This window comes from Lichenostomus cassidix, unplaced genomic scaffold (assembly GCF_008360975.1).
Source record: "Lichenostomus cassidix isolate B80296 unplaced genomic scaffold, HeHo_3.0 HiC_scaffold_35, whole genome shotgun sequence".
Lineage (NCBI taxonomy): Eukaryota > Metazoa > Chordata > Aves > Passeriformes > Meliphagidae > Lichenostomus > Lichenostomus cassidix.
In genome coordinates, this window is record NW_028147256.1 from 1,610,997 (window position 1) to 1,635,428 (window position 24,432).

At 53.3% G+C, this 24,432-nt stretch overlaps 1 protein-coding gene and 1 long non-coding RNA gene across 4 annotated transcripts; one reads left to right on the forward strand and one right to left on the reverse strand.

The window, feature by feature from the left end:
* Positions 1-587: 587 nt before the first annotated feature.
* HNRNPL (heterogeneous nuclear ribonucleoprotein L) lies at positions 588-23,858 on the reverse strand. Its single transcript, XM_085044109.1, has 13 exons — positions 23,585-23,858; positions 21,628-21,746; positions 19,094-19,331; positions 18,190-18,275; positions 17,790-17,886; positions 16,771-16,843; positions 8,917-8,988; positions 7,271-7,563; positions 4,811-4,932; positions 3,505-3,706; positions 1,766-1,823; positions 1,323-1,418; positions 588-741 (listed from the first exon to the last, which is right to left on the reverse strand). Exons 1-13 carry the CDS (start codon positions 23,819-23,821, stop codon positions 683-685), a joined length of 1,752 nt encoding a protein of 583 aa, XP_084900235.1. The 5' UTR covers positions 23,822-23,858; the 3' UTR covers positions 588-682.
* LOC146424041 (uncharacterized) lies at positions 10,202-12,622 on the forward strand. 3 transcript variants are annotated; one of them, XR_014847181.1, is made up of 6 exons: positions 10,202-10,569; positions 10,654-10,744; positions 10,985-11,068; positions 11,667-11,979; positions 12,063-12,298; positions 12,353-12,468. It is a non-coding gene; the product is annotated as an uncharacterized LOC146424041 (long non-coding RNA). The 3 variants fall into 3 exon arrangements; XR_014847180.1 differs by lacking the exons at positions 10,202-10,569; positions 10,654-10,744; positions 12,353-12,468 and adding an exon at positions 12,573-12,622 and having other exon boundaries at positions 10,797-11,068; positions 11,667-11,982; positions 12,212-12,249; XR_014847179.1 differs by lacking the exons at positions 10,202-10,569; positions 10,654-10,744 and having other exon boundaries at positions 10,797-11,068; positions 11,667-11,982; positions 12,212-12,298.
* Positions 23,859-24,432: the final 574 nt, after the last annotated feature.

The following is a 24,432-nucleotide window of genomic DNA, read 5'->3' on the forward strand; positions in this document are numbered from 1 at the left end:
AAAAACCTTCAGGAACCCCAAAACCTTCCAAAACCCCAAAACCTCCCCAAAACCTCTGAAACCCCAAAAACCTCTGAAACCCCAAATCCTCCCCAAACCTCCCCGATCCCAAAACCTTCCCTAAAACCTTCAGGAACCCCAAAAACTCCTGAAACCCCAAACTCCACCACAAACTGCCCCAAACCTCCCCGATCCCCTCCGAAATCCTCCCCAAAACCTTCTGGAACCCCAAAACCTCCCCAAACCTCCCTGAACCTAAAACCTTCCCCAAAAACCTCCTGAAACCCCAGAAACCTCCTGAAACCCCAAACTCCCCCAGACTCTCCCAAACTCTCAGAGTTTGTTTCCCAAACAACTTTATTTTGGGGTCGCGGGGGTCACGTGATCAGCTCCGACCCCCTGCTCCTTAAAAATGGGGGAGGGGCGGAGAGGGGGGAGGGGCAGAGGGGGAGGGGCGCTGTGCTGCTTCCCCCCCCCCCCAGCCTTATAAAAAGGGTCGATTTGGGGTCCCTCGGGGTCTCTGTGGGGTCTCTGTGCCTTTGGGGTCTCTCAGGTCTCCTCTGGGGTCTCCACTCTCCATTTGGGGTCTCCTTTGGGGTCTCTCTGGTCTCCTTTGGGGTCTCTCAGGTCTCTTTTAGGGTCTCTCTGGTCTCTTTTAGGGTCTCCTTTAGGGTCTCTCAGGTTAGGAGGCGTGTTGAGCCGTGGAGAAGCAGAGCTTGAGCGTGTAAGGGTACGGCCCGTCTGGGGACAGCAGGGGACAGCAGGGACAACGGTCAGCGGGGGCAGGACACCCCCCCAGGCAGCAGGGGTTAGGGGTCAGGACAGCCCCAGGACAGCCCCTTTGGGGACAGCAGGGGTCTGGGTGTCAGGGGGGTTAAGGGGTCAAGGGTCAGGGGTCACTCTGGGGTCAGGACAACCCCCAGGCCAGCTCCTTTGGGGGGACAGCAGGGCTCAGGGGTTAAGGTCAGTGTGGTCAGGGGGTTAGAGGGGCTCAGGGGGTCACTCTGGGCTCAGGGGGTCAGGAGGGCTCAGGACACTCTCAGGCCAGCCTGTCTGGGGGACAGCAGGGGACAGCAGGGACAACGGTCAGAGGGCTCAGGACAACCCCAGGCCAGCCCGTTTGGGGGGTCAGGGGGTCACTCTGGGGTCAGTGGGGTCTGAGGGACAGAGGGGTCAAAGGTCAAGAGGGTTAGGGGTCTCAGGGGGGTCTAGGGGAATCAGAGGGCTCAGGGGGTCACTCAGGGGTCGGTCAGGGGTCACTCAGGACACTCAGGGGTCACTCAGGACCCTCTCCTCCCTCCCTCCCCTCCCCCTGCACTCACTGGGGTTCTTCATCTGGAAATGGTTCAGGAATCCCAAAGTCTCCAAAGCGTCACTCTTGGAGTCCCACTCCAGCAGGCCGGAGGAGCTGCGCTCGCCTGGGGGCAAAGGTCAGCCTGGGGTCAGCCTGGGGTCAGCCTGGGGTCAGCTGGGGTCAGCCTGGGGTCACCCTGGGGACAGCCTGGGGTCAGCTGGGGTCAGCCTGGGGTCTGGGGTTCACTTTGGGGTCACTCTGGGGTCTGGGGGTCACTCTGTGGTCACTCAGGGATCACTCTGGGGTCTGGGGGTCACTCTGGGGTCACCCTGGGATCATCCTGTGGTCAGCCTGGGATCTGGGGGTCACTCTGTGGTCACCCTGAGGTCACCCAGGGATCACTCTGGGGTCTGGGGGTCACTCTGGGGTCACCCCGGGGTCAGGGACTGTCCCTCCCCCCACCCCACTTACTCTTGCCTGAGAACACTTTGACCGAGGATGGACGCTTGACCCCGAGCTCGTCACAGATCTGGGGAGAGAGAAACGGTCAGGAGGGAGGATTTGGGGGAAATTTGGGAGAAATTGGGGGAAGATTTGGGGTTTGGGGGGTCAGGAGGGAGAATTTGGGGGAAATTTGGGGGGAATCTGGGATGGAATGTGGGGTCAGAGGAGATTTGGGGGAAATTCGGGGGGAATCTGGGTAAATTTGGGGGAATTTGGGTTGGGAGAGGAGGGGAAGGAAAACTGAGAATAACAGAGAAGGAGGAAGAGAAGGAAAAACGGAAGGAAAGAAAAAAAGAACAGCAAAGGAAAAAAAGGGAAAAAAAGGGAAAAAAAGGGAAAAAAAAGGAAAAAAAAGGGAAAAAAGGGGAAAAAGGGGAAAAAAGGGGAAAAAGGAAAAAGGTGAGAGAAGGACAGAAGGAGAGGAGCAGAAAAAGGAAATCAGAGGAGGAAGGAGAGAATGAGAAGGAAAAGAATGAGAAAGAAATGAGGAAGAAAAGGAAGAAAAAGGAGAAAACCAGAGAAGGACGAGGAAGAGGAAGAGAGAAGGAAAGAAAGAGAAGGAAAGTGGAGGAGAGCAGAGCTGAGTGAGGAGGAGGAGGATGAGGATGAAGAAGAGGAGGAGGAGGATAGGAATGAGGATGAGGATGGTGAGGAGGATGAGGATGAAGATGCTGTGGATGAGGAGGATGAAAATGAGGATGAGGAGGATGAAGATGAGGATGAAGATGAAGATGAGGAGGATGCTGAGGATGAGGAGGACGACGATGATGAAGAATAGGATGAGGATGAAGAAAAGGATGAAGATGAGGAGAATGAGGATGAAGATGAGGATGAACATGAGGATGATGAAGAATAGAATGAGGATGAAGCTGAGAAGGATGAAGATGAGGATGAAGATGAAGAAGATGAGGATGAGGATGAAGATGAGGATGAAGACTAAGATGAAGATGACGAGGATGAAGAAGAGCATGAGGAAGATGAAGAAGAGGATAAAGATGAGGATGCTGATGAGGAGGATGATGAAGAATAGGATGAGGATGAAGATGAAGATGAGGATGAAGAGAATGAAGATGAAGAGGAGGATGAGGAGGATCAGGATGAGAAGAATGAGGATGAAGATGAGTATGAAGGTAAGGCTGAGGAGGATGAAGATGAGGATGAAGAATAGGATGAGGATGAAGATGAAGACAAGGATGAGGATGAAGAAGAGGATGAAGAAGAGAATGAAGAAGAGGATGAAGAAGAGGATGAAGATGAGGATGAGGAGGATGAGGATGCTGAGGATGAAGATGAAGATGACGAGGAGGATGAGGATGAGGATGAAGATGAGGAAGAAGAAGATGAAGATGAGGATGAAGATGAGGACGAAAAAGAGGATGAAGATGAAGAAGAGGATGAAGATAAGGATGAAGATGACAAAGATGACAAGGATGAAGATGAGGGTGAGGACGATGATGAAGAGGATGAAAACAAGGATGAGGATGAAGATGAGGATGCAGAGGATGAAGATGAAGAAGAGGATGAAGAAGAGGATGAAGAAGAGGATGAAGAAGAGGATGAAGAAGAGGATGAAGAAGAGGATGAAGAAGAGGATGAGGATGAAGAAGATGAAGACAAGGATGAAGATAAGAATGAAGAACAGGATGAAGATGAAGAAGAGGATGAGGATGCTGAGGACGAAGCTGCCGCCCCGTCGGGCTGTGCACCTCGTAGAAGTTCTCCTCGGTGACGTCGAGCGGCGCGTTGAAGAAGTGCAGCACGTTGCTGGGGTGTTGGATCCTGTTCTTGGCCGCCTGCTCGGGCGTCGAGAAGCGATTGTTGCGAGAGCCACTGAAGTCCTTGTAGCTGCAGGAGCCGTCCTCCAGCCCGTAGGACTGCCCGGGCATGATGGCGTGCTGCTTCGAGACACTGGGGAGGGAAAAAACAGGTTAAAAACCCCAAAAAATATCCTAAAATATCATACAGGACTGCCCGGGCATGATGGCGTGCTGCTTGGAGACACTGGGGAGGGAAATAATGGGTTAAAAACCCCAAAAAAATATCCTAAAATACACTGCAGGAGCCGTCCTCCAGCCCGTAGGACTGCCCGGGCATGATGGCGTGCTGCTTGGACACACTGCAGGGGGAAAAACGGGTTAAAAACCCAAAAAAATATCTTAAAATACACTGCAGGAGCCGTCCTCCAGCCCGTAGGACTGGCCTGGCATGATGGCGTGCTGCTTCGAGACACTGCAGGGGAAATAATGGGTTAAAAACCCCCAAAAATATCCTAAAAATTCCTGTGGGACTGGCCAGGTATGATGGCGTGCTGCTTGGACACACTGCAGGGGGAAAAACAGGGAAAAACGGGTTAAAAACCCAAAAAAATACCCTAAAATAACCTATAGGATTGTCCTGGCATGATGGTGTGCTGCTTGGACACACTGCAGGGGGAAAAACGGGTTAAAAACCCAAAAAAAAAATCCTAAAATATACCATAGGACTGGCCAGGCATGATGGCGTGCTGCTTGGAGACATTGCAGGGGGAAAAACAGGGTTAAAAACCCCAAAAATATCCTAAAATATCATATAGGACTGCCTGGGCATGATTGTGTGCTGCTTGGAGACACTGGGGAGGGAAATAATGGGTTAAAAACCCAAAAAATAACCCAAAATAACCTATAGGACTGCCCGGGCATGATGGCGTGCTGCTTGGAGACACTGGGGAGGGGAAATAATGGGGTTAAAGGGGTTAAAAACCCCAAAAAATAACCCAAAAATCCCTGTATGATTGTCCTGGCATGATGGCGCGCTGCTTGGAGACATTGGGGGGGGAAAAATGGGTTAAAAACCCCAAAAATATCCTAAAAATCCCTGTAGGACTGTCCTGGTATGATGCTTGGACACACCAGGGAGGGAAAACACAGGTTATGGAACCCCAAAAAACCCCCAAAGCACCCCAAAAGAACCCCCAGAGCACCCCAAAAACACCCCAAAAAACCCCAAAAACCCCAAAATCCCCCAAAGCCTCACCAGACGTTGAGCTTCTGGCCGAACATGAAGTTGTTGTTGAGGTGAGTGATCGCTCTGTCCACGGCGTAACCATCGGCCATCTCCACCATGGCTGCACCTGGCTTGCTCTTCATGAACTTCACCTGGGCAGGTGACAGGTGAGGGACAGGTGAAGGGACAGCAGGGGACAAACATCCCACAGGAATCCCAAAAACCCAACAGGATTCCTACAAAAACCCCTAAAGTTTGGAATCCCAAACTGCCCCATCTCCACCATCGCTGCACCCGGCTTGCTCTTCATGAACTTCACCTGGACAGGTGAGGGACAGGGGACAGGTGAGGGACATGGGACAGGTGAGGGGACAGGTGAGGGGACAGCAGAGACAGGTGAGGGGACACAGACAGGCCAGGGAGGACAAACATCCCAAATTCCCCCCAGGAACCCCAAAATGCCACAATCTCGACGTTGCCATGGAGACACCAGAGGATGCTGAAGATGCTGCTGTGGTTCACCCTGACCTGCTGCAGACACCCCAAAGCCCCCCAAATCCCCCCAGGAACCCCCAAATCTCCTCCAGGACCCTCTGAACCTCCTCTGGGTACCCCAAACCCCCCTAAATCCCCTTTAGGACCCCCCAAATCCCCTTTAGGATCCCCCTCACCTTCTCCACGTTCCCGTAGAGACAGAAGACATTGAACACCCTGTCGCAGTTCATCTTGGCCTGGTCCAGCCCCACTGAGACACCCCAAATCCCTCCTAATCCCCCCAAATCCCCTCCAGGACCCCCATAACTCCCCCAAATCCCCTTTAGGACCCCCCAAAGCTCACCTTCTCCACGTTCCCGTACAAACAGAACACATTGAACACCCTGTCGCAGTTCATCTTGGCCTGGTCCAGCCCCACTGAAAGCCCTAATCCCCCCAAATCCTGTTTAGGATCCCCCAAATCCCCCCAAAGCTCACCTTCTCCACGTTCCCGTAGAGGCAGAACACGTTGAACACCCTGTCGCAGTTCATCTTGGCCTGGTCCAGCCCCACTGACACACCCCAAACCACCCCAAATCCCCTAATCACCCCAAATCCCCTTTAGGACCCCCCAAAGCTCACCTTCTCCACGTCCCCATACAGGCAGAATACGTTGAACACCCTGTCACAGCTCATCTTGGCCGGGTCCAGCCCCACTGAGACACCCCAAATCCCCCCAAATCCTGTTTAGGATCCCCCAAATCCCCCCAAAGCTCACCTTCTCCACGTTCCCATAGAGACAGAAGACATTAAACACCCTGTCGCAGTTCATCTTGGCCTGGTCCAGCCCCACTGAGAGCGCTCAAACTGCTCCCAAACCACCCCAAATCCCCCCAAATCCCCCCCAAACCACCCCAAATCCTGCTGCTCACCTTCTCCACGTTCCCGTAGAGGCAGAACACATTAAAAACCCTGTCACAGTTCATCTTGGCCTGGTCCAGCCCCACTGAGACACCCCTAACTGCCCCCAAATCCCCTCCAGGAGCCCCATAACCCCCCCAAATCCCATTTAGGATCCCCCAAATCCCTTTAGACCCCCAAAGCTCACCTTCTCCACGTTCCCATACAGACAGAAGACATTGAACACCCTGTCGCAGTTCATCTTGGCCTGTCCAGCCCCACTGAGAGCCCCCAAATCCCCCTAATTCCCCCAAATCCCCTTTAGATCCTTCTCCACGCTCCCATAGAGGCAGAAGACATTAAACACCCTGTCGCAGTTCATCTTGGCCTGGTCCAGCCCCACTGAGACACCCCAAATCCCCCCCAAATCCCCTTTAGACCCCCATAACCACCCCAAATCCCCCCAAATCCTGCTGCTCACCTTCTCCACGTTCCCATAGAGGCAGAAGACATTAAAGACCCGGTCGCAGTTCATCTTGGCCTGGTCCAGCACCACTGACACACCCCAAATCCACCCTAATTCCCCCCAAATCCCATTTAGGATTCCCCAAATCCCCCCAAATCCTGTTTAGGATCCCCCTCACCTTCTCCACATTCCCATAGAGGCAGAACACGTTGAACACCCTGTCGCAGTTCATCTTGGCCTGGTCCAGCCCCACTGAGAGCCCCCCAAACCACCCCAAATCACCCCAAATCCCCTTTAGGACCCCCCAAAGCTCACCTTCTCCACGTTCCCGTAGAGGCAGAAGACATTAAAGACCCTGTCGCAGTTCATCTTGGCCTGGTCCAGCCCCACTGACACACCCCAAATCCCCCCTAAACCACCCCAAATCCCCTTTAGGACCCCGAAACCACCCCAAATCCCCCAAATCCCCCCAAAGCTCACCTTCTCCACGTTCCCGTACAAACAGAACACGTTGAACACCCGGTCGCAGTTCATCTTGGCCTGGTCCAGCCCCACTGAGAGCCCCTAATCCCCCAAATCCCCCAAATCCCCTTTAGGACCCCCATACCCCCAGACCCTCAAACCCCCTTTAGGATCCCCCAAATCCTCACCTTCTCCACGTTCCCATACAGACAGAAGACATTGAACACCCTGTCGCAGTTCATCTTGGCCTGGTCCAGCCCGTACACCATCAGCACGGGCGAGTCGGCGTGCGGCCCGTAGTCGGGGGGCGGCGGGGGCGGCGGCGGCGGGTGGCCGTACTGGGGGCCGTAGCGGCCCGGAGCCCGCCGGTGCCCCCCGCCCACCGGGGGTGGTCCCATGCGCCGCCCCTCGTAGTGCGGCGGGGGAGGGCCGTAGCCCTCGTCGTGGTAGTGGCCGTGGTGGTAGCCGCCGTGGGGGCCGCCTGGGGGGGTAAAAGGGACATTGAGACCCCTCCCCAAATTGTGGGAGACCCCCTGAGACCCTGAAACCCCTCCCCAAATTGTGAGAGAGACCCCCTGAAACACTGAGACCCCTCCCCAAATTGTGAGAGACCCCTGAGACCCATCCCCAAATTCAGTGAGAGACCCCTGAGACCCCTCCCCAAATTGGGAGAGACCCCCTGAACCATAGCAGACCCTCCCCAAATTGTGAGAGACCCCTCTGAACTATGGTAGTGGCCGTGGTGGTAGCCGCCGTGGGGGCCGCCTGGGGGGAGAGGGACAGTGAGACCACTCCTCAAATTGGGAGAGACCCCCTGAAACACTGAGACCCCTCCCCAAATTGGGAGAGACCACCCTGAACAGTGGCCGTGGTGGTAGCCGCCGTGGGGGCTGCCTGGGGGGAGAGGGAAACACTGAGACCCCTGAGACCCCTCCTCAAATTGTGAGAGACCCCTTGAAACACTGAGACCCCTCCCCAAATTGTGAGAGACCCCTGAGTCATGAGAGACCCCCTGAACCATGGCAGACCCTCCCCAAATTGGGAGAGACCACCCTGAACTATGGTAGTGGCCGTGGTGGTAGCCGCCGTGGGGGCCGCCTGGGGGGGAGAGGGACTGTGAGACCCCTGAGACCCCTCCCCAAATTCTGAGAGACCCCCTGAAACACTGAGACCCCTCCCCAGATTGTGAGAGACCCCCCAGTGGCGTGGGACCTCCCAGCCTGTGCCCCTCATGCTGTGGGACCCCCAAACTGGTGCTCCCTCCTCAATTCCCCCTCCCCAAATTCCCAGTCACACCATACTGTACTGGGCAGGCTGATCTCCCAGCCCCAAATCCTCAAACCCCCAAAATCCCAAATTTTCCCCAATTTCCATACCATATTCAGCAGGCTGCTCTCCCAGCCCCAAATCCCAAAATCCCAAATTTTCCCCAATTTCCCTACCACACTCAGCAGGATGATCTCCCAATCCCCCTCCCCAAACCCCCAATTTAACCAAAATCCCCAAATTTCCCAATTTCTCCCCAGTTTCCCTACCATACTCAGCAGGATGATCTCCCAATGCCCAATTTAACCAAATTTCCAAATTCCCATACCATATTCAGCAGGCTGCTCTCCCAGCCCCAAATCCCAAATCCCCAAAATCCCCAAATTTCCAAATTCCCACACCATACTCGGCAGGATGATCTGCCAATCCTCCTCCCCAAATCCCCAAAATCCCAATTTCTCCCCAATTTCCCTACCACACTCAGCAGGATGATCTCCCAATCCCCCTCCCCAAATCCCCAACTTAACCAAAATCCCCAAATTTCCCAATTTCTCCCCAATTTCCCTACCATACTCGGCAGGATGATCTCCCAGCAGCGGCGGCTGTCTCTGCCTCTTGTTGGGATTCCCTCCAGGCTCTCCTGGGGATTTAGGGGATTGGGATTTAGGGTGTCCCCAAGCTCAGGGGATCCCAGATTTTGGGGGATTTAGGGTGTCCCCAAGCCCAGGGGATCCCAGATTTTGGGGGATTTAGGGTGTCCCCGAGCTCAGGGGATCCCAGATTTTGGGGATTGTTTTGGGGATTGACACCCCAACCTCAGAGGGATTTTGGGGACACCCCGAGCTCAGAGGGATCCCAGAATTTGGGGTTTGGGGGATTTGGGGACACCCCGAGCTCAGGGGATCCCAGATTTTGGGGACTGTTTTGGGGATTGACACCCTGAGCTCAGGGGGATCCCAGATTTTGGGGGGATTTGGGGACACCCTGAGTTCAGAGGGATCCCACTTTTTGGGGATTGTTTTGGGGACACCCCGAGCTCAGGGGGATCCCAGATTTTGGGATTTTGAGGATTGTTTTGGGGACACCCTGAGCTCAGGGGATCCCAGATTTTGGGGTTTTGGGGATTTGGGGACACCCCGAGCTCAGGGGGATCCCAGATTTGGAGGATTTTGGGAATTGTTTTGGGGACACCCCGAGCTCAGGGGGATCCCAGATTTGGAGGATTTTGGGGGATTTGGGGACACCCCGAGCTCAGGGGATCCCAGATTTTGGGGTTTTGGGGGATTTGAGGACACCCCGAGCTTAGGGGGATCCCAGATTTGGGGATTGACACCCTGAGCTCAGAGGGATCCCAGATTTGGACGATTTTGGGGGATTTTGGGGGATTTAAGGACACCCCAAGCTCAGAGGGATCCCATATTTTGGGGTTTTGGGGACTTTGGGGACACCCCGAGCTCAGGGGGATCCAGGGGGGTCTCACCCCCCCAGCAATTTGGGCTCCCCATGGCAATTTTGGGGATTTGGGGACACCCCGAGCTCAGGGGGATCCCAGATTTTGGGTCTCACCCCCCCAGCAATTTGGGCTCCCCATGGCAATTTTGGGTCCCTGGGAACCCCCAGCCCCCCCAGTGCCCCCCAGCCATTAATCACCCCGTTAATTACAGCAGCTAACGAGGCCCCCCAACCCCCCGGGGGGGTCAGGCAGCGCCAGCATCGCCTCCAAAACACCATTTTTAGCTTTTTTCTCCATTTTTTTTCCGTCATTTTTTCACCTCCCTCCTCGACGCCTTCCGCGTTTTCCGTCACATTTTTTTGGGTTTAAAAGGACAGAAAAAAGGGGCTACTTACAGCTGCTGGGGGGGGGGCAAAAAAGTCCGTTGGGACCCCAAAATTTTGGGGGTGGGGGGGGGCTCCTCTTACCCTCGGCTGCTCCCCGCGGTCCCTGCGGCACAGGGCAGAGTCAGCATCGCCCCAAATCCGCCCCAAATGGCCCCAAAACGGGGCTGCAAACGAGTCCTGCCCGGCGGCTCCTCACTGCCGAGGTCCTCTGGGCTGAAGCCACCCGGGAGTGTCACCTGGGCTGGGGTGACATCCTGGGACGTCACCGTCCTGGGAAGAACCAGCGGGGTGGGGTGGGAGAGCTCCTGGAAGGACCAAAATGGGGTCTTGGAGGTGGAAGAGTTGTTGGAGGTGAGCGAAATGTGGCCTTGGATGTGACAGAGTTCCTACAAGGTACCGAGCTGCGGTCTTGGATGTGACAGAGTTCCTAAAAATGACCCAAAATGTGGTCTTGGAGGTGGAAGAGTTGCTGAAAGTGACCCAAAATGTGGTCTTGGATGTCAGCTGTGGTGAGAGGAATCCTAAAAACGACCCGAATGTGGTCCTGGATGTCAGCTGTGGTGGAGAGGAATCCTAAAAATTACCAAAACTGTGCTCTTGGAAGTGGAAGAGTTGCTGAAAGTGATCAAAATGTGGCCTTGGAGGTGGAAGAGCTCCTAAAAATGACCAAAAATTGGCCTTGGATGTCAGCTGTGGTGGTGAGAGAGTTCCTAGAAGTACCAAAAACTGCTCTTGGAGGTGGAAGAGTTGCTGAAAATGACCCAAATGTGGCCTTGGATGTCAGCTGTGGTGGTGAGGAATCCTAAAAATGACCCAAAAGTGCTCTTGGAGGTGGAAGAGTTGCTGGAAAGTAATTGAAATGTGGCCTTGGAAGTGGAAGAGTTCCTAAAAGTTACCAAACTGCGGTCTTGGATGTCAGCTGTGGTGAGGAATCCTAAAAATGACCCAAATGTGGTCCTGGAGGTGGAGGAGTTCCTAAAAATGACCAAACTGCGGTCTTGGATGTCAGCTGTGGTGGTGAGAGGAATCCTAAAAATGACCCAAAAGTGCTCTTGGAGGTGGAAGAGTTGCTGAAAATGACCAAAAATTGGCCTTGGATGTCAGCTGTGGTGGTGAGAGAGTTACTGAAAGTATCAAAAAATGGTCTTGGAGGTGGAAGAGTTCCTAAAAATTACCGAATTGCGGCCTTGGATGTCAGCTGTGGTGGTGAGGAATCCTAAAAACGACCCAAATGTGGTCCTGGATGTCAGCTGTGGTGGTGAGGAATCCTAAAAATGACCCAAATTGTGGTCTTGGAAGTGGAAGAGTTGCTGAAAGTGATCAAAATGTGGCCTTGGAGGTGGAAGAGCTCCTAAAAATGACCAAAAATTGGCCTTGGATGTCAGCTGTGGTGAGAGGAATCCTAAAAATGACCCAAAACTGCTCTTGGAGGTGGAAGAGCTGCTGAAAGGGATCAAAATGTGGCCTTGGAAGTGGAAGAGTTGCTAAAAATGACCCAAATGTGGTCCTGGATGTCAGCTGTGGTGGTGAGAGTTACTCAAAGTACCAAAAAATGGTCTTGGAGGTGGAAGAGTTGCTGAAAATGACCCAAAATGTAGTCTTGGATGTCAGCTGTGGTGGTGAGGAATCCTAAAAATGACCAAAATGTGGCCTTGGAGGTGAGAGAGTTCCTAAAAATGACCCAAATTGGGTCTAGGAGGTGGAAGAGTTGCTGAAAGTGACCCAAATGTGGCCTTGGAGGTGGAAGAGTTCCTAAAAATGACCCAAACTGTGGCCTTGGATGTCAACTGTGGTGGTGAGAGTTACTGAGAGTACCAATAAAATGGTCTTGGAAGTCGAAGAGTTCCTAAAAATGACCAAAATGTGGCCTTGGAGGTGAGAGAGTTCCTAAAAATGACCCAAAACTGCTCTTGGAGGTGGAAGAGTTGCTGAAAGTGATCCAAAATGTGGCCTTGGATGTCAGCTGTGGTGGTGAAGAATCCTAAAAATGACCCAAATTGTGGTCCTGGATGTCAACTGCGGAGGTGAGAGTTCCTAAAAGTACCAAAAAATGGTCTTGGAGGTGGAAGAGTTCCTAAAAATTACCCAGAAGTGCTCTTGGAGGTGAGAGAGTTCCTAAAAAATGACCCAAATGTGACCTTGGATGTCAGCTGTGGTGGTGAGAGAGTTCCTGAAAGTACCAAAAAGTGGTCTTGGAGGTGGAAGAGTTCCTAAAAATGACCAAAAATTGGCCTTGGATGTCACCTGTGGTGGTGAGGAATCCTAAAAATGACCCTAATAGGGTCTTGGAAGTGAAAGAGTTGCTGAAAATGACCAAACTGTGGTCCTGGATGTCAGCTGTGGTGGTGAGAGAGTTCCTAAAAGTACCAAAAAACCGTCTTGGAGGTGAGAGAGTTCCTAAAAATGACCAAATTGGATGTCACCTGTGTTGAGAGGAATTCCTAAAAACGCTGGAGTTGTGTCTTGGATGTCCTAAGAACCATCAGGATGTGGAGAGAGAGTTCCTAAAAGTATCAAAAAATGGTCCTGGAGGTGAGAAGGTTCCTAAAAATGACCCAAAATGTGGTTTTGGATGTGGAAGAGTTCCTAAAAATTACCAAACTGGATGTCAGCTGTGCTGAGAGAGTTCCTAAAAGTACTGGAATTATGTCTTGGAAGTGAAAAAATTCCTAAAAATGACCAAAAATTGGCCTTGGATGTGACAAAGTTCCTAAAAATGACCAAATTGTGGTCTTGGGGGTGAGAGAGTTCCTAAAAGTCTTGGAATTATGTCTTGGAAGTGAGAAAATTCCTAAAAATGACCCAAAATGTGGTCTTGGATGTCAACTGTGGTGGGAGAGTTCCTAAAAGTATTGGAGCTTTGTCTTGGAAGTGAAAAAATTCCTAAAAATGACCAAAAATTGGCCTTGGATGTGAGAGAGTTCCTAAAAATGACTAAATTGTGGCCTTGGAGGTGGAAAAGTTCCTAAAAATGACCCAAAATGTGGCCTTGGAGGTGGAAAAGTTCCTAAAAATGACCCCAAGAACCTGCAGGATGTGGTTGGGGATGTGAGAGAATTCCTAAAACCACCAGAAATGGTTTGGGATGTGAGAAAAGTTCCTAAAAACCATCAAAAAATGGCCTTGAAAGGTTAAGTGTGGTGAGGAAATCCTAAAAATACCCCAAAAAATGGTGCTGGAAGTGAGAGAATTCCTAAAATGCGTCAGAATTTGGTCCTGGATGTGAGAGAATTCCTAAAAATGATGGAATTGGGTCTGGGAAGGGAAAGAATTTCTAAAAATGACCAAAAATGGTCTTGGGAAGTCACCTGTGGGGAGGAGTTGTGCAAAACCCTAAAAAATCAGCTTTTGGAAAGGAGGAAAACACTAAATTTAGCAAAATTGGGTCTTGGAAATGGGAAAATCCCTCAGAAATACCAAAATTTGGTGTTGGAAATGGGAAAATCCTTGAGAATTACCCAAAATTGGGTCTTGGAAGTAAAGAAATCCCTAAAAACTACCAAAATTGGGTTTTGGAAATGGGAAAATCCCTGAGAAATACCAAAATTGGGTCTTGGAAATGAGGAAATCCTTGAAAATTACCCAAAATTGGGTCTTGGAAGTAAAGAAATCCCTAAAAACTACCAAAATTGGGTCTTGAAAATGGGAAAATCCCCGAGAATTACCCAAAATTGGGTTTTGGAAATGGGGAAATCCTTGAGAATTACCAAAATTGGGTCTTGAAAATGGGAAAATCCCCGAGAATTACCCAAATTTGGGTCTTGGAAGTGAGGAAATCCCTAATTCCCACCCCAAAACGGATCTGGGAAATTCCATCCCACTGAGAAATTCCTCAAACTCACCCAAACCAAGCCTTGGAAAATCAGAAAATTCCTAAAAATAAAATCTCCCGGAGTGGAACCACGGTGTGGAAATTCCTCAAAACCCACCAGAAAATGAGGAAATTCCCCAAAAAACCAGCGGGATGAGGTCCTGGAGTGAGAGAATTCCTAAAAAAGCTGTTGGATGTGTGGAGAGAATTCCTAAAAAAACCTTTTTTTTCACATTCCGAGTGTCTCCGAGCTGCGAAATCCCCAAAACCCACCGGATTTGGGTCTTTTGAAGGTCAAACCGTGTGGAGAAATTCCTAAAAAACGCCCAAACTGCGTGAGAATTCCTAGGAAATGCTCCTGGGTTGTGTCCTTGTTCTGGAATTCCTAAAAAATCACCCGAAACGGGGTCCTGGAAGTGAGAGAATTCCTAAAAAAATGAGATGTCCTTGGAGGGATGTTGTGGGAATTCCCAAAACCCACCGGATTTGGGTCTTTTGAAGGTCAAGAGTCGTGAGATTTGCCAACTTTGTGTCTTGGAAGTGAGAGAATTCCTAAGGATTCCTTGGAAGTGAGAGAATTCCTAAAAAAACCACCAGGAATTGTGCCTTTGGAGGTGAGAGGAGTTCCTAGGGAAATGTTCCTGGGTTGTGTCCATGCTGCAGAATTCCTAAAAACGCCCAAACTGTGCGAAAACTCCTAAAATAAAAAAGGTCCTCGGGGTGGAACCGCGGCGTGAGATTCCTAAAAATCGCCCAAAAAAAATCTGTCTTGGGGTTGAGAGAATTCCTGAAAAACATTCCCAGAGTGTCTCCTTGGGGTGGAATTCCTAACAAACCACCCGAATCTGGTCTCGGAAATGAGAAAATTCCTACAAAATGAATGTTCCTCGGGTTGTGTCGAGGTTGTGGAATTCCTAAAATCCGCCCAAAACCGGGAGGGAATTCCTAAAAAAAATGAGATGTTCTCGGATTTTTGTGTCCGTGGTGTGGAGTTCCCAAGAACTGCTCTTGGATTTTTTTTTGTGTCCATGTTGCTGAGAGTTCCTAAAACCGCCAGAAAGGTGAGAATTCCTACCAAAAAAAAAAAAAAAAATCGCTCCTGGATGTTGCTGAGAATTCCTAAAAACCCACAGGAATTTTTGGAAGTGAGAATTCCTAAGGAAAATGCTCTTGGATTTTTGTGTCCGTGGTGTGGAGTTCCCAAGAATTGCTCTTGGATTTTTTTTTTTTTTTTGTGTCGATGTTGCTGAGAATTCCTAAATTTTTCGGGATTTTTTTCAGGGTTTTTTTTTTGTGTCGTGAAGATGAGGAAATTCCTACAGAATGAAATAATGTTCTCGGAGTGTGTCGATGTTGCTGAGAATTCCTAAAAAAAAAAACCTTCAGGTTTTGTGCCTTGGAAACGTGAGAGGAATTCCTACAGAATGAAATGTTCCCGGAGTGTGTCGATGTTGCTGAAAACTCCCAATTTTTCGGGATTTTTCGGGTTTTTTTTGTGTCGTGGAGATGAGAAAATTCCCGAGGAAAGCACCGGAGGAGCTCCCGATCTCTGCTGTCAGTGTTTTGTGCTGCTGGTTTTTTTTTTTTTCGGATGTTTTTGGGATGATTTTTGGGAAGTGGTGGGTGGATGTGCCGTGTCCCTCGCCGGGGGTGTCCTGGACGGGAGTTTTTTTCGGGGTTTTCTGGTGTTTTTTTCGGGGTTTTCTGGTGTTTTCTCCGTGGTTTTGGTGTTGTTTTTGGCCCCCCCCGTGTGGTGTGGGATGTGCAGGAGGAGGAGGAGGAGGAGGAGGAGGAGGAAGAGTGGGAATTTTGCTCCTTTTCCCCCCAAAATTGTTTAGAGCTGCTAAAGGCCGCGACCCCCAACCGCCCTCTGAACCCCATTTTTGGGAAAAAAACCCCATTTTTGGGGAAAATCCCCATTTTTGGGAAAAATCCCCACTTTTGGGAAGGATCCCCGTCCTGTGCCATTGCTTCCCAGCCTGAAATCAGAACCCCAAAAATCTTTTTTGGGAAGAATCCCCATTTTTGGGAAAAACCCCCATTTTTGGGAAGGATCCTTATTTTGGGAAAAACCCCCATTTTTGGGAAAAACCCTTATTTTGGGAAAAACCCCCATTTTTGGGAAGGATCCCCATTTTGGGAAAAAAACCCATTTTGGGGAAAACCCCCCATTTTTTGGAAAAATCCCCATTTTTTGGAAAAATCCCCATTTTTGGGAAAAATCCCCATTTTTTGGAAAAATCCCCATTTTTTGGAAAAATCCCAATTTTTGGGACAAATCCCCATTTTTGGGAAGAACCCCTATCCTCTGCCATTGCTTCCCAGCCTGAAATCAGAACCCCAAATTGTGGGAAAATCCCCAAAAAAACCCCAAAAGTCACCTGCAGGGAGGATGGAGATTTGGGGGTTTTTTAGCCTAGAATTTGGGGTGTTTTCCCCTCATTTTATACCTGGGTCAGGTGAGTGACCCTCAGGTGAGTGATCCCTCAGGTGAGTGACCATCCCAGGTGTCTCACCCCTCAGGCGAGTGACCATCCCAGGTGAGTGACCCTCAGGTGAGTGACCATCCCAGGTGAGTGACCATCCCAGGTGTGTCACCCCTCAGGTGTGTCACCCCCCAAATCCCAGCCTGGGAAGCAATGGCTCCTCCCCCTCCTGTCCCCAAATTGCAGCAAACATCCCCAAAACTGCCCCAGCCCCCACCTGGCCCAGGTGAGACCCCAAACCCCCCAAATCCCCGTGGGATGGGCCGGGCAGGTGGGGCTGCTTTACCTGTCCCGCTCAGGTTGGGGTTGGTGTAATCCCAGGTGTCCTGGTCGTTCTTGAACACGTTCAGGCGGCTGGGCTAGGGGGGGGGAGGGGCGTTGGCACCTGCCAGGTGTGCCCAGGGACACCCGGGGGTGACACAGGTGTGCCCAGGTGGGTGACACAGGTGTGCCCAGGTGGGTGACACAGGTGTGCCCAGGTGGGTGACACAGGTGTGTGACACAGGTGTGTGACACAGGTGTGCCCAGGTGTGTGACACAGGTGTGTCCAAGCACCCCCAGATATTCCCACATATCCCCAGGTATGTTCCCCAGGTGTTCCCATGCATTGCCAGGTGTGTCCCCAGATAGGTCCCCATCTCTCCACAGATGTGTCCCCAGGTGTGTCCCCGTGTACCTCCAGGTGTGTCTCTAGGTGTGTCCCCAGATATATTCTCATGTGTCCCCAGGTGTCCCCAGGTAATCCCAGGTGTCCCCAGGTGTGTCCCCAGCTATATTCCCAGGCACTCCAGTGTGTCCCCAACTGTCCCCATGTATCCCCAGGTGTATCCCCAGGTGTGTCCCAGGTGTCCCCACATGTGTCTCTAGGTGTGTCCCCAGGTTTGTCCCTAGGTGTCCCTCCAGATGTGTTCCCAGGTGTGTCCCCATGTACTTCAGGTGTGTCCCCAGGTGTGTCCCCAGGTGTATCCCTAGGTGTGTCCCCAGCTATATTCCCAGGCGCTCCAATGTGTCCCCAGGTGTCCCCAGCTGTGTCCCCAGGTGTATCCCCACGTACTCCAGGTGTGTCCCCAGGTGTGTCCCCCCAGGTGTGTTCCCAGGTGTGTCCACTCAGGTTTGTCCCCAAGTACTCCAGGCATCCCCCCCAGCTGTCCCCAGGTGTGTTCCCCTGTACCCCCAGCTGTCCCCAGGTGTGTCCCCATGTTCTCCAGGTGTCCCCCCAGGTGTGTTCCCAGGTGTGTCCCCCCAGATGTGTCCCCCCAGGTGTGCTCCCCTGTACCCCCAGGTGTCCCCAGGTGTCCCCCTCACCTTGGCATACTCGATCTTGAGCGTGCAGCACCCTGAGTAGATGTCGGCGCCGTTGAGCGACGCTTTGGCGCGCTGGGCGCTCTGCACCGAGTCAAACGTGCTGAGAGTCAAGGAATCCCACAGATTTCGGGAATTTTGGGGTTCTGGGGGGTGGGGAGGCGGCCAGGGCCACACCTGGGGACACCTGGGGACACCTGGGGAGCCTCAGATCCCTCGGAGGACAAACATTCCCAGAGGGAACTCTGCACACCTGGATTTCGGGGAGCTCCTCCCCACACGCCTGGGTTTTGGGGTTTTTGGGGGATCCATCCCCCCCCCCGGGTTTTGGGATCCCCGAAATTCCCGGATTTTGGGGCTCCATCCCCCCAGCCCGGGTTTGGGGTCCCGAAATTTGGGATATTCCACCATGGCCTGCACGCCGTTCTTGCGGAAGATGACGATCCTCTGCACAGGGCCGCAGGGGTTGCAGATGGTGTACAGAACGTCCTGTGGGAAAAGAGGGTCAGGAGACCCCAAAAACCCAGCTGGGAGCCCAAAATCCCGTCTGGGACCCCAAAAACCCGTCTGGGACCCCAAAATCCCGTCTGGGACCCCAAAAACCTGTCTGAGAGACCAAAAATCCCATCTGGGAGCCCTGAAACCAACCTGGGAGCCCAAAAAATCTACCTGGGAGCCCAAAAATCCATCTGGGACCCCAAAATTCCCATCTGGGAGCCCAAAAAAATCTACCTGGGGCCCAAAACATCTGTTACCGATGGTGGGATTGAGGATGGAGAAGAGCAGCACATTGCTGCTGAGCCCAAATCCCAGTAAAAACCCCCAAACCCCAATCAAAACCCCCAATCAAAGCCCCCAAACCCCATTAAAACCCCAAAGCCCTCTCCAGCTCACGGTGGTGATGGAGTAGATGGGGTTGAGGATGGTGAAGAGCAGCACGTTGTTGACGCCCCCAAATCCCATTAAAAACCCCAAATCCCAATCAAACCCCCCAAACCCCAATAAAAACCCCAAATCCCAGCCCCACGCACCGTGGTGATGGAGTAGATGGGGTTGAGGATGGTGAAGAGCAGCACGTTGTTGACGCCCCCAAACCCCAATAAAAACCCCAAACCCCAATAAAAACCCCAAACCCCTCTCCAGCTCACTGTGGTGATGGAGTAGATGGGGTTGAGGATGGTGAAGAGCAGCACGTTGTTGCTGACCCCAAACCCCAATAAAAACCCCCAAATCCCAATAAAAACCCCCAAATCCCAGTAAAACCCCCCAAACCCCAATCAAAGCCCCCAAAGCCCTCTCCAGCTCACCGTGGTGATGGAGTAGATGGGGTTGAGGATGGTGAAGAGCAGCACGTTGTTGACGCCCCGCGCGTCCTCGCTGTCCCCAGGCCGCGAGATCTTCTGGCTGGTGGAGTAGTTGACGAAGGCGGGGTGACCCGCGAAGTAGATCTGGTTGTCGGCGGCGTAGTTGACGGCGTTGCAGGCGCCCAGGATGTCCTCGAACTCCACCAGGGCCTGCCGCTTCTTGGGCATCACCACCACGTAGCTGGAAAGGGGATGATGTCACCGTGGTGTCACCAGTGTCACCACCCCATGGTGTCACCACCCCACAGCATCACAGCATCACCACCACGTAGCTGCAGGGCACACGATGTCACCGTGGTGTCACCAGTGTCACCATGGTGTCACCATCCCATGGTGTCACCACCCCACAGCATCACCACCACGTAGCTGCGGGGACACGGTGGCACCAGTGTCACCAGTGTCACCATGGTGTCACCATCCCATGGTGTCACCACCCCATACCATCACAGCATCACCACCACGTAGCTGCAGGGACACGGTGTCACCAGTGTCACCGGTGTCACCATGGTGTCACCATCCCATGGTGTCACCACCCCACAGCATCACGACCCCATGGTGTCACCAATGTCACCACCCCACAGCACCACCACCACGTAGCTGCAGGGACACGGTGGCACCAGTGTCACCAGTGTCACCATGGTGTCACCATCCCATGGTGTCACCACCCCACAGCATCACAGCATCACCACCACGTAGCTGCAGGGCACACGATGTCACCGTGGTGTCACCAGTGTCACCATCCCATGGTGTCACCACCCCATAGCGTCACAGCATCACCACCATGTTGCTGCAAGGGTACACAGTGGCAATGTGGTGTCACCAAAGTCACCACCCCATGGTGTCACCAATGTCACCACCCCATGGTGCCACCACCCCACAGCATCACAGCATCACCACCACGTAGCTGCAGGGCACACGATGTCACCAGTGTCACCACGTCATGGTGTCACCACCCCACAGCACCACCACCACGTAGCTGCAGGGACACGGTGTCACCAGTGTCACCATGGTGTCACCATCCCGTGGTGTCACCACCCCACAGCATCACAGCATCACCACCACATAGCTGCAGGGACATGGTGGCAGTGGGGTGTCACCACCCCATGGTGTCACTACCCCACAGCACCACAACCACGTAGCTGGAGGGGAGATGATGTCACCGTGGTGTCACCAGTGTCACCACCTCATGGTGTCACCACCCCACAGCATCACCACCACATAGCTGCAGGGACACTGTGTCACCAGTGTCACCAAAGTCACCACCCCATGGTGTCACCAATGTCACCATCCCATGGTGTCACCACCCCACAGCATCACAGCATCACCACCACGTAGCTGCAAGGGTACACAGTGGCAGTGTGGTGTCACCAGTGTCACCATCCCATGGTGCCACCACCCCACAACATCACAACCACGTAGCTGCAGGGCACACGATGTCACCGTGGTGTCACCAATGTCACCAGTGTCACCACCCCATGGTGTCACCACCCCACAGCATCACCACCACGTAGCTGCAGGGACACAGTGTCACCACTGTCACCACCCCATGGTGTCACCACCCCACAGCATCACGACCCCATGGTGTCACCAATGTCACCACCCCACAGCACCACCACCACGTAGCTGCAGGGACACGGTGTCACCAGTGTCACCATGGTGTCACCATCCCATGGTGTCACCACCCCACAGCATCCCAGCATCATCACCACATAGCTGCAGGGACATGGTGGCAGTGGGGTGTCACCACCCCATGGTGTCACTACCCCACAGCACCACAACCACGTAGCTGGAGGGGAGATGATGGCACCGCGGTGTCACCAGTGTCACCATCCCATGGTGTCACCACCCCACAGCATCACGACCCCATGGTGTCACCAATGTCACCACCCCACAGCATCACCACCACGTAGCTGGAGGGGACATGGTGTCACCAGTGTCACCACCTCATGGTGTCATCACTCCACAGCATCACCACCCCATGGTGTCACCAATGTCACCACCCCACAGCACCATCACCATGTAGCTGGGATAGAAAACAATGTCACCATGGTGTCACCAGTGTGATGGTGTCACTACCCCACAGCATCACCACCCCATGGTGTCACCAGTGTCACCACCCTACAGCATCACCCCCATGTAGCTAGGACAGGACATGATGGCAGCGTGGTGTCACCGTGGTGTCACCAATGTCACCATCCCATAGCATCGCCATGTTTGCCAATATTTATCGATATTTACGTTAATTGCTGCCACATCTCAATCAATATCGCTACAGTGCTACTGTCACCATCGCCACCCCAGTGTCCCCAGTGTCCCCCCCGTGTCCCCATGGCATCCCCACAGTGTCCCCATAGTGTCCTGACAGTATCCTCACGGCATCCCCACGGCGTTCCCAGTGCCACCCCAGTGTCCCCGCAGTGTCCCTGCAGTGTCCACACTGTCCCCAGGTGTCCCCAGGTGTCCGGCAGTGTCCCCACCTGATGGGGCCGAACTCCTGCAGCGCCTCCACCAGATCAGCCTCCACGATGCCATCGATGAGTCCCCTGATGTGCACCACGGGTGACGCCGGCGTCTTGTGGGGATCCTCGTAGTTCTCCTGGGGACAGGGGACAGACCGGGGCTTGGGGACATGCCACATCTTTGGGGACATGCCGGGCTTGGGGACACCTCGGGGCCTGGCGACACCCTGGGGCTTGGGGACAGCCTGGGGCCTGGGGACATGCCACATCCCTGGGGACACCCCGAGGCTTGGGGACACCCTGGGGCTTGGAGACATCCCGAGGCTTGGGGACATGCCACATCCCTGGGGACATCCCGAGGCTTGGGGACAGCCTGGGGCTTGGGGACACACCACATCCCTGGGGACACGCCACATCCTTGGGGACAGCCCGAGGCTTGGGGACATGCCACATCCCTGGGGACACCCCGGGGCCTGGGGACAGCCCGAGGTTTGGGGACACGCCACATCCCCAGGGACAGCCCGAGAATTGGGGACACCCTAGGGCTTGGGGACACTCTGGGCTTGGGGACATCCCGAGGCTTAGGGACACCCCGGGGCTTGGGGACACCTCGGGGCTTGGGGACACGCCGAGGCTTGGGGACATGTCACATCCCTGGGGACACCCTGAGGCTTGGGGACACCCCGGGGCTCGGGGACACCTCGGGGACAGCCCAAACCCCACAGCTTTGGGGCCAAGCCAAGGGAAAACCCTCCTGAGAGCCCCAAAATTCAATCCCCCAAACAGATATTATAACCCAAATATTTATCCTCACTCGATATTTACTCCCTCAGCACTAAACCCAATATTCAACCCCTTTAAAGAAAAACTTTTCTCTCTTTTTCAGCTGTTCCCAACACATTTCCCTCCTCACAACTTCTCTCCTGAATTTCTCCCTCAGAGAAATCTCTTTTTCCCTCACGAAAATCTCTTTCTCCCTCAGGAAAATCTCTTTTCCCCTCAGGAAATCTATTTTCCCCTCAGAGAAATCTCTTTCCCCCTCAAGGAAATCCATTTTCCCCCTCAGGAAAATCTCTTTTCCCCCCTCAAGGAAATCTCTTTTCCCCTCATGGAAATCTCTTTTCCCCCTCAAGAAAATCTCTTTTCTCTCCAGGAAAATCTCTTTCTCCCTCAGGAAAACCTTTTCCCCCTCAGGAAAATCTTTTTTCTCCTCAAAAAAATCTCTTTTCTCCTCAAGAAAATATCTTCTCTTCTCAGGGAAATCTCTTTTCTCCTCAGGAAAATCTCTTTTCCCCTCAGAAAAATCTTTCTCCCTCAGGAAAACCTCTTTTCCCCTCAAGAAAATCTCTTTCCCCCTCAGAGAAATCTCTCTTCCCCTCAGTTAAATCTCTTTCCCCTCAGTTAAATCTCTTTCCCCCTCAGAGAAATCTCTTTTCCCCTCAGGAAAATCTCTTTTCCCCTCAGGAAAATCTCTTTTCCCCTCAAGAAAATCTTTTTTCCCCCTCAAGAAAATCTCTTTTCCCCACAGAAAAATCTCTTTCTCCCTCAAGAAAACCTCTTTTCCCCCTCAGGAAATCTCTTTTCCCCTCAGAGAAATCTCTCTTCCCCTCAGTTAAATCTCTTTCCCCTCACTTCCCTTTCACTCCATTTGTCCCTCATGAGATTCTTTACCTCCCTCAGCCCTTCCCGCCACATTTACCCTCTCCGACCTCTCTTGCTCCACATTTTCCCTCAGAAAAGCTGTTTTACTCCCTCAGCCCTTTCAGAAAAGCTGTTTTACTCCCTCAGCCCTTCAAAAAAACCTGTTTTACTCCCTCAGCCCTTTACCGCCATATTTCCCCCTCAGACCCTCTTTCCCCTCAGACCCTCTTTCCCCTCAGACCCTCTTTTCCCCCTCAGGGCTCTGTTCTTTCCCCCTCAACGCTCTTTTTTCCCCCTTTTCCCCACACAAATCCCTTTTTCCCGCTGCTCTCACCGCTCCTCCCGCTCCAGCCCCTCCGCCGGCTCCCCCCGGCCCGCCGGGCCCGTGCGGCGGCGCCTCCACGCTCTCGGTTTTCTGGCGTTTCGGAGCTCTGCCGCCCTCGCCGCCGCCGCCGCCGCCGTAGTACCGTCCCGAGCCGCCGCCGCCGCCGCCCGCAGCCATCTTGCCCATCTCGGCTCCGCGCCCGCCGCCCTCGGCGCCCTGAGGGCCGCGCCACCGCCGCCGCGACATGGCGCCCCGCTCCGCCGGCCCGCCCACGACACGCCCCCATTGGCCCGCCCACACGCCAATCAAGGCGGGACGCGCGGCTCATTGGCTGGAGCTCTTTCCGCCGCGCCCGCGCGGCCGCGCGGCGTGGTGATTGGATGAGCGGGAGAGGCGGCGCCGCGCCTATTGGTGTGGTGAGCTGTCAATCAAAGCACAGCTGGGGCGTTCATTGGTCTCCGCTCGCAACGCTCCGCCCGCCCACCGCGCTGATTGGAGGAGCGGCTGCCTGTCAGAGCGAAGCTCCCGCCTCCCTCTTCCCACAGAGCCTTTCGGCAGCTGCGCGTCGCCATTGGTGGATCGACACGTCAATCAATATCATCCGGCAGTGATTGGCTCGCCGGGTCCTGTCCCGCCCCCGGTAATGCCGCTCGCTCATTGGCTGAGCCGCACGTCGATCAACGCCCACTGCGGCAGCGCTGCGCTCTGATTGGTGGATTTGCTCCGGTTTGGAGTAACTGGGATAACTGGGAGAAACTGGGATAACTAACTGGGACCAGAAATGACCCAAAATGGACCCAAAATGACACCAAATCGCCCCAAAATGACCCAAAATGACCCTAAATGAACCCAAAAAG

Coding starts and splice junctions, on each gene's coding strand:
- HNRNPL (XM_085044109.1), bottom strand. CDS start 23,821: ATGTCGCGGCGGCGGTGGCGCGGCCCTCAGGGCGCCGAGGGCGGCGGG. Junction 19,332..21,627: donor CAGGAGTTCGGCCCCATCAG/GTGGGGACACTG, acceptor TCCCCTTTCCAG/CTACGTGGTGGTGATGCCCA. Junction 1,824..3,504: donor CCGAGGAGAACTTCTACGAG/GTGCACAGCCCG, acceptor CTCTCTCCCCAG/ATCTGTGACGAGCTCGGGGT.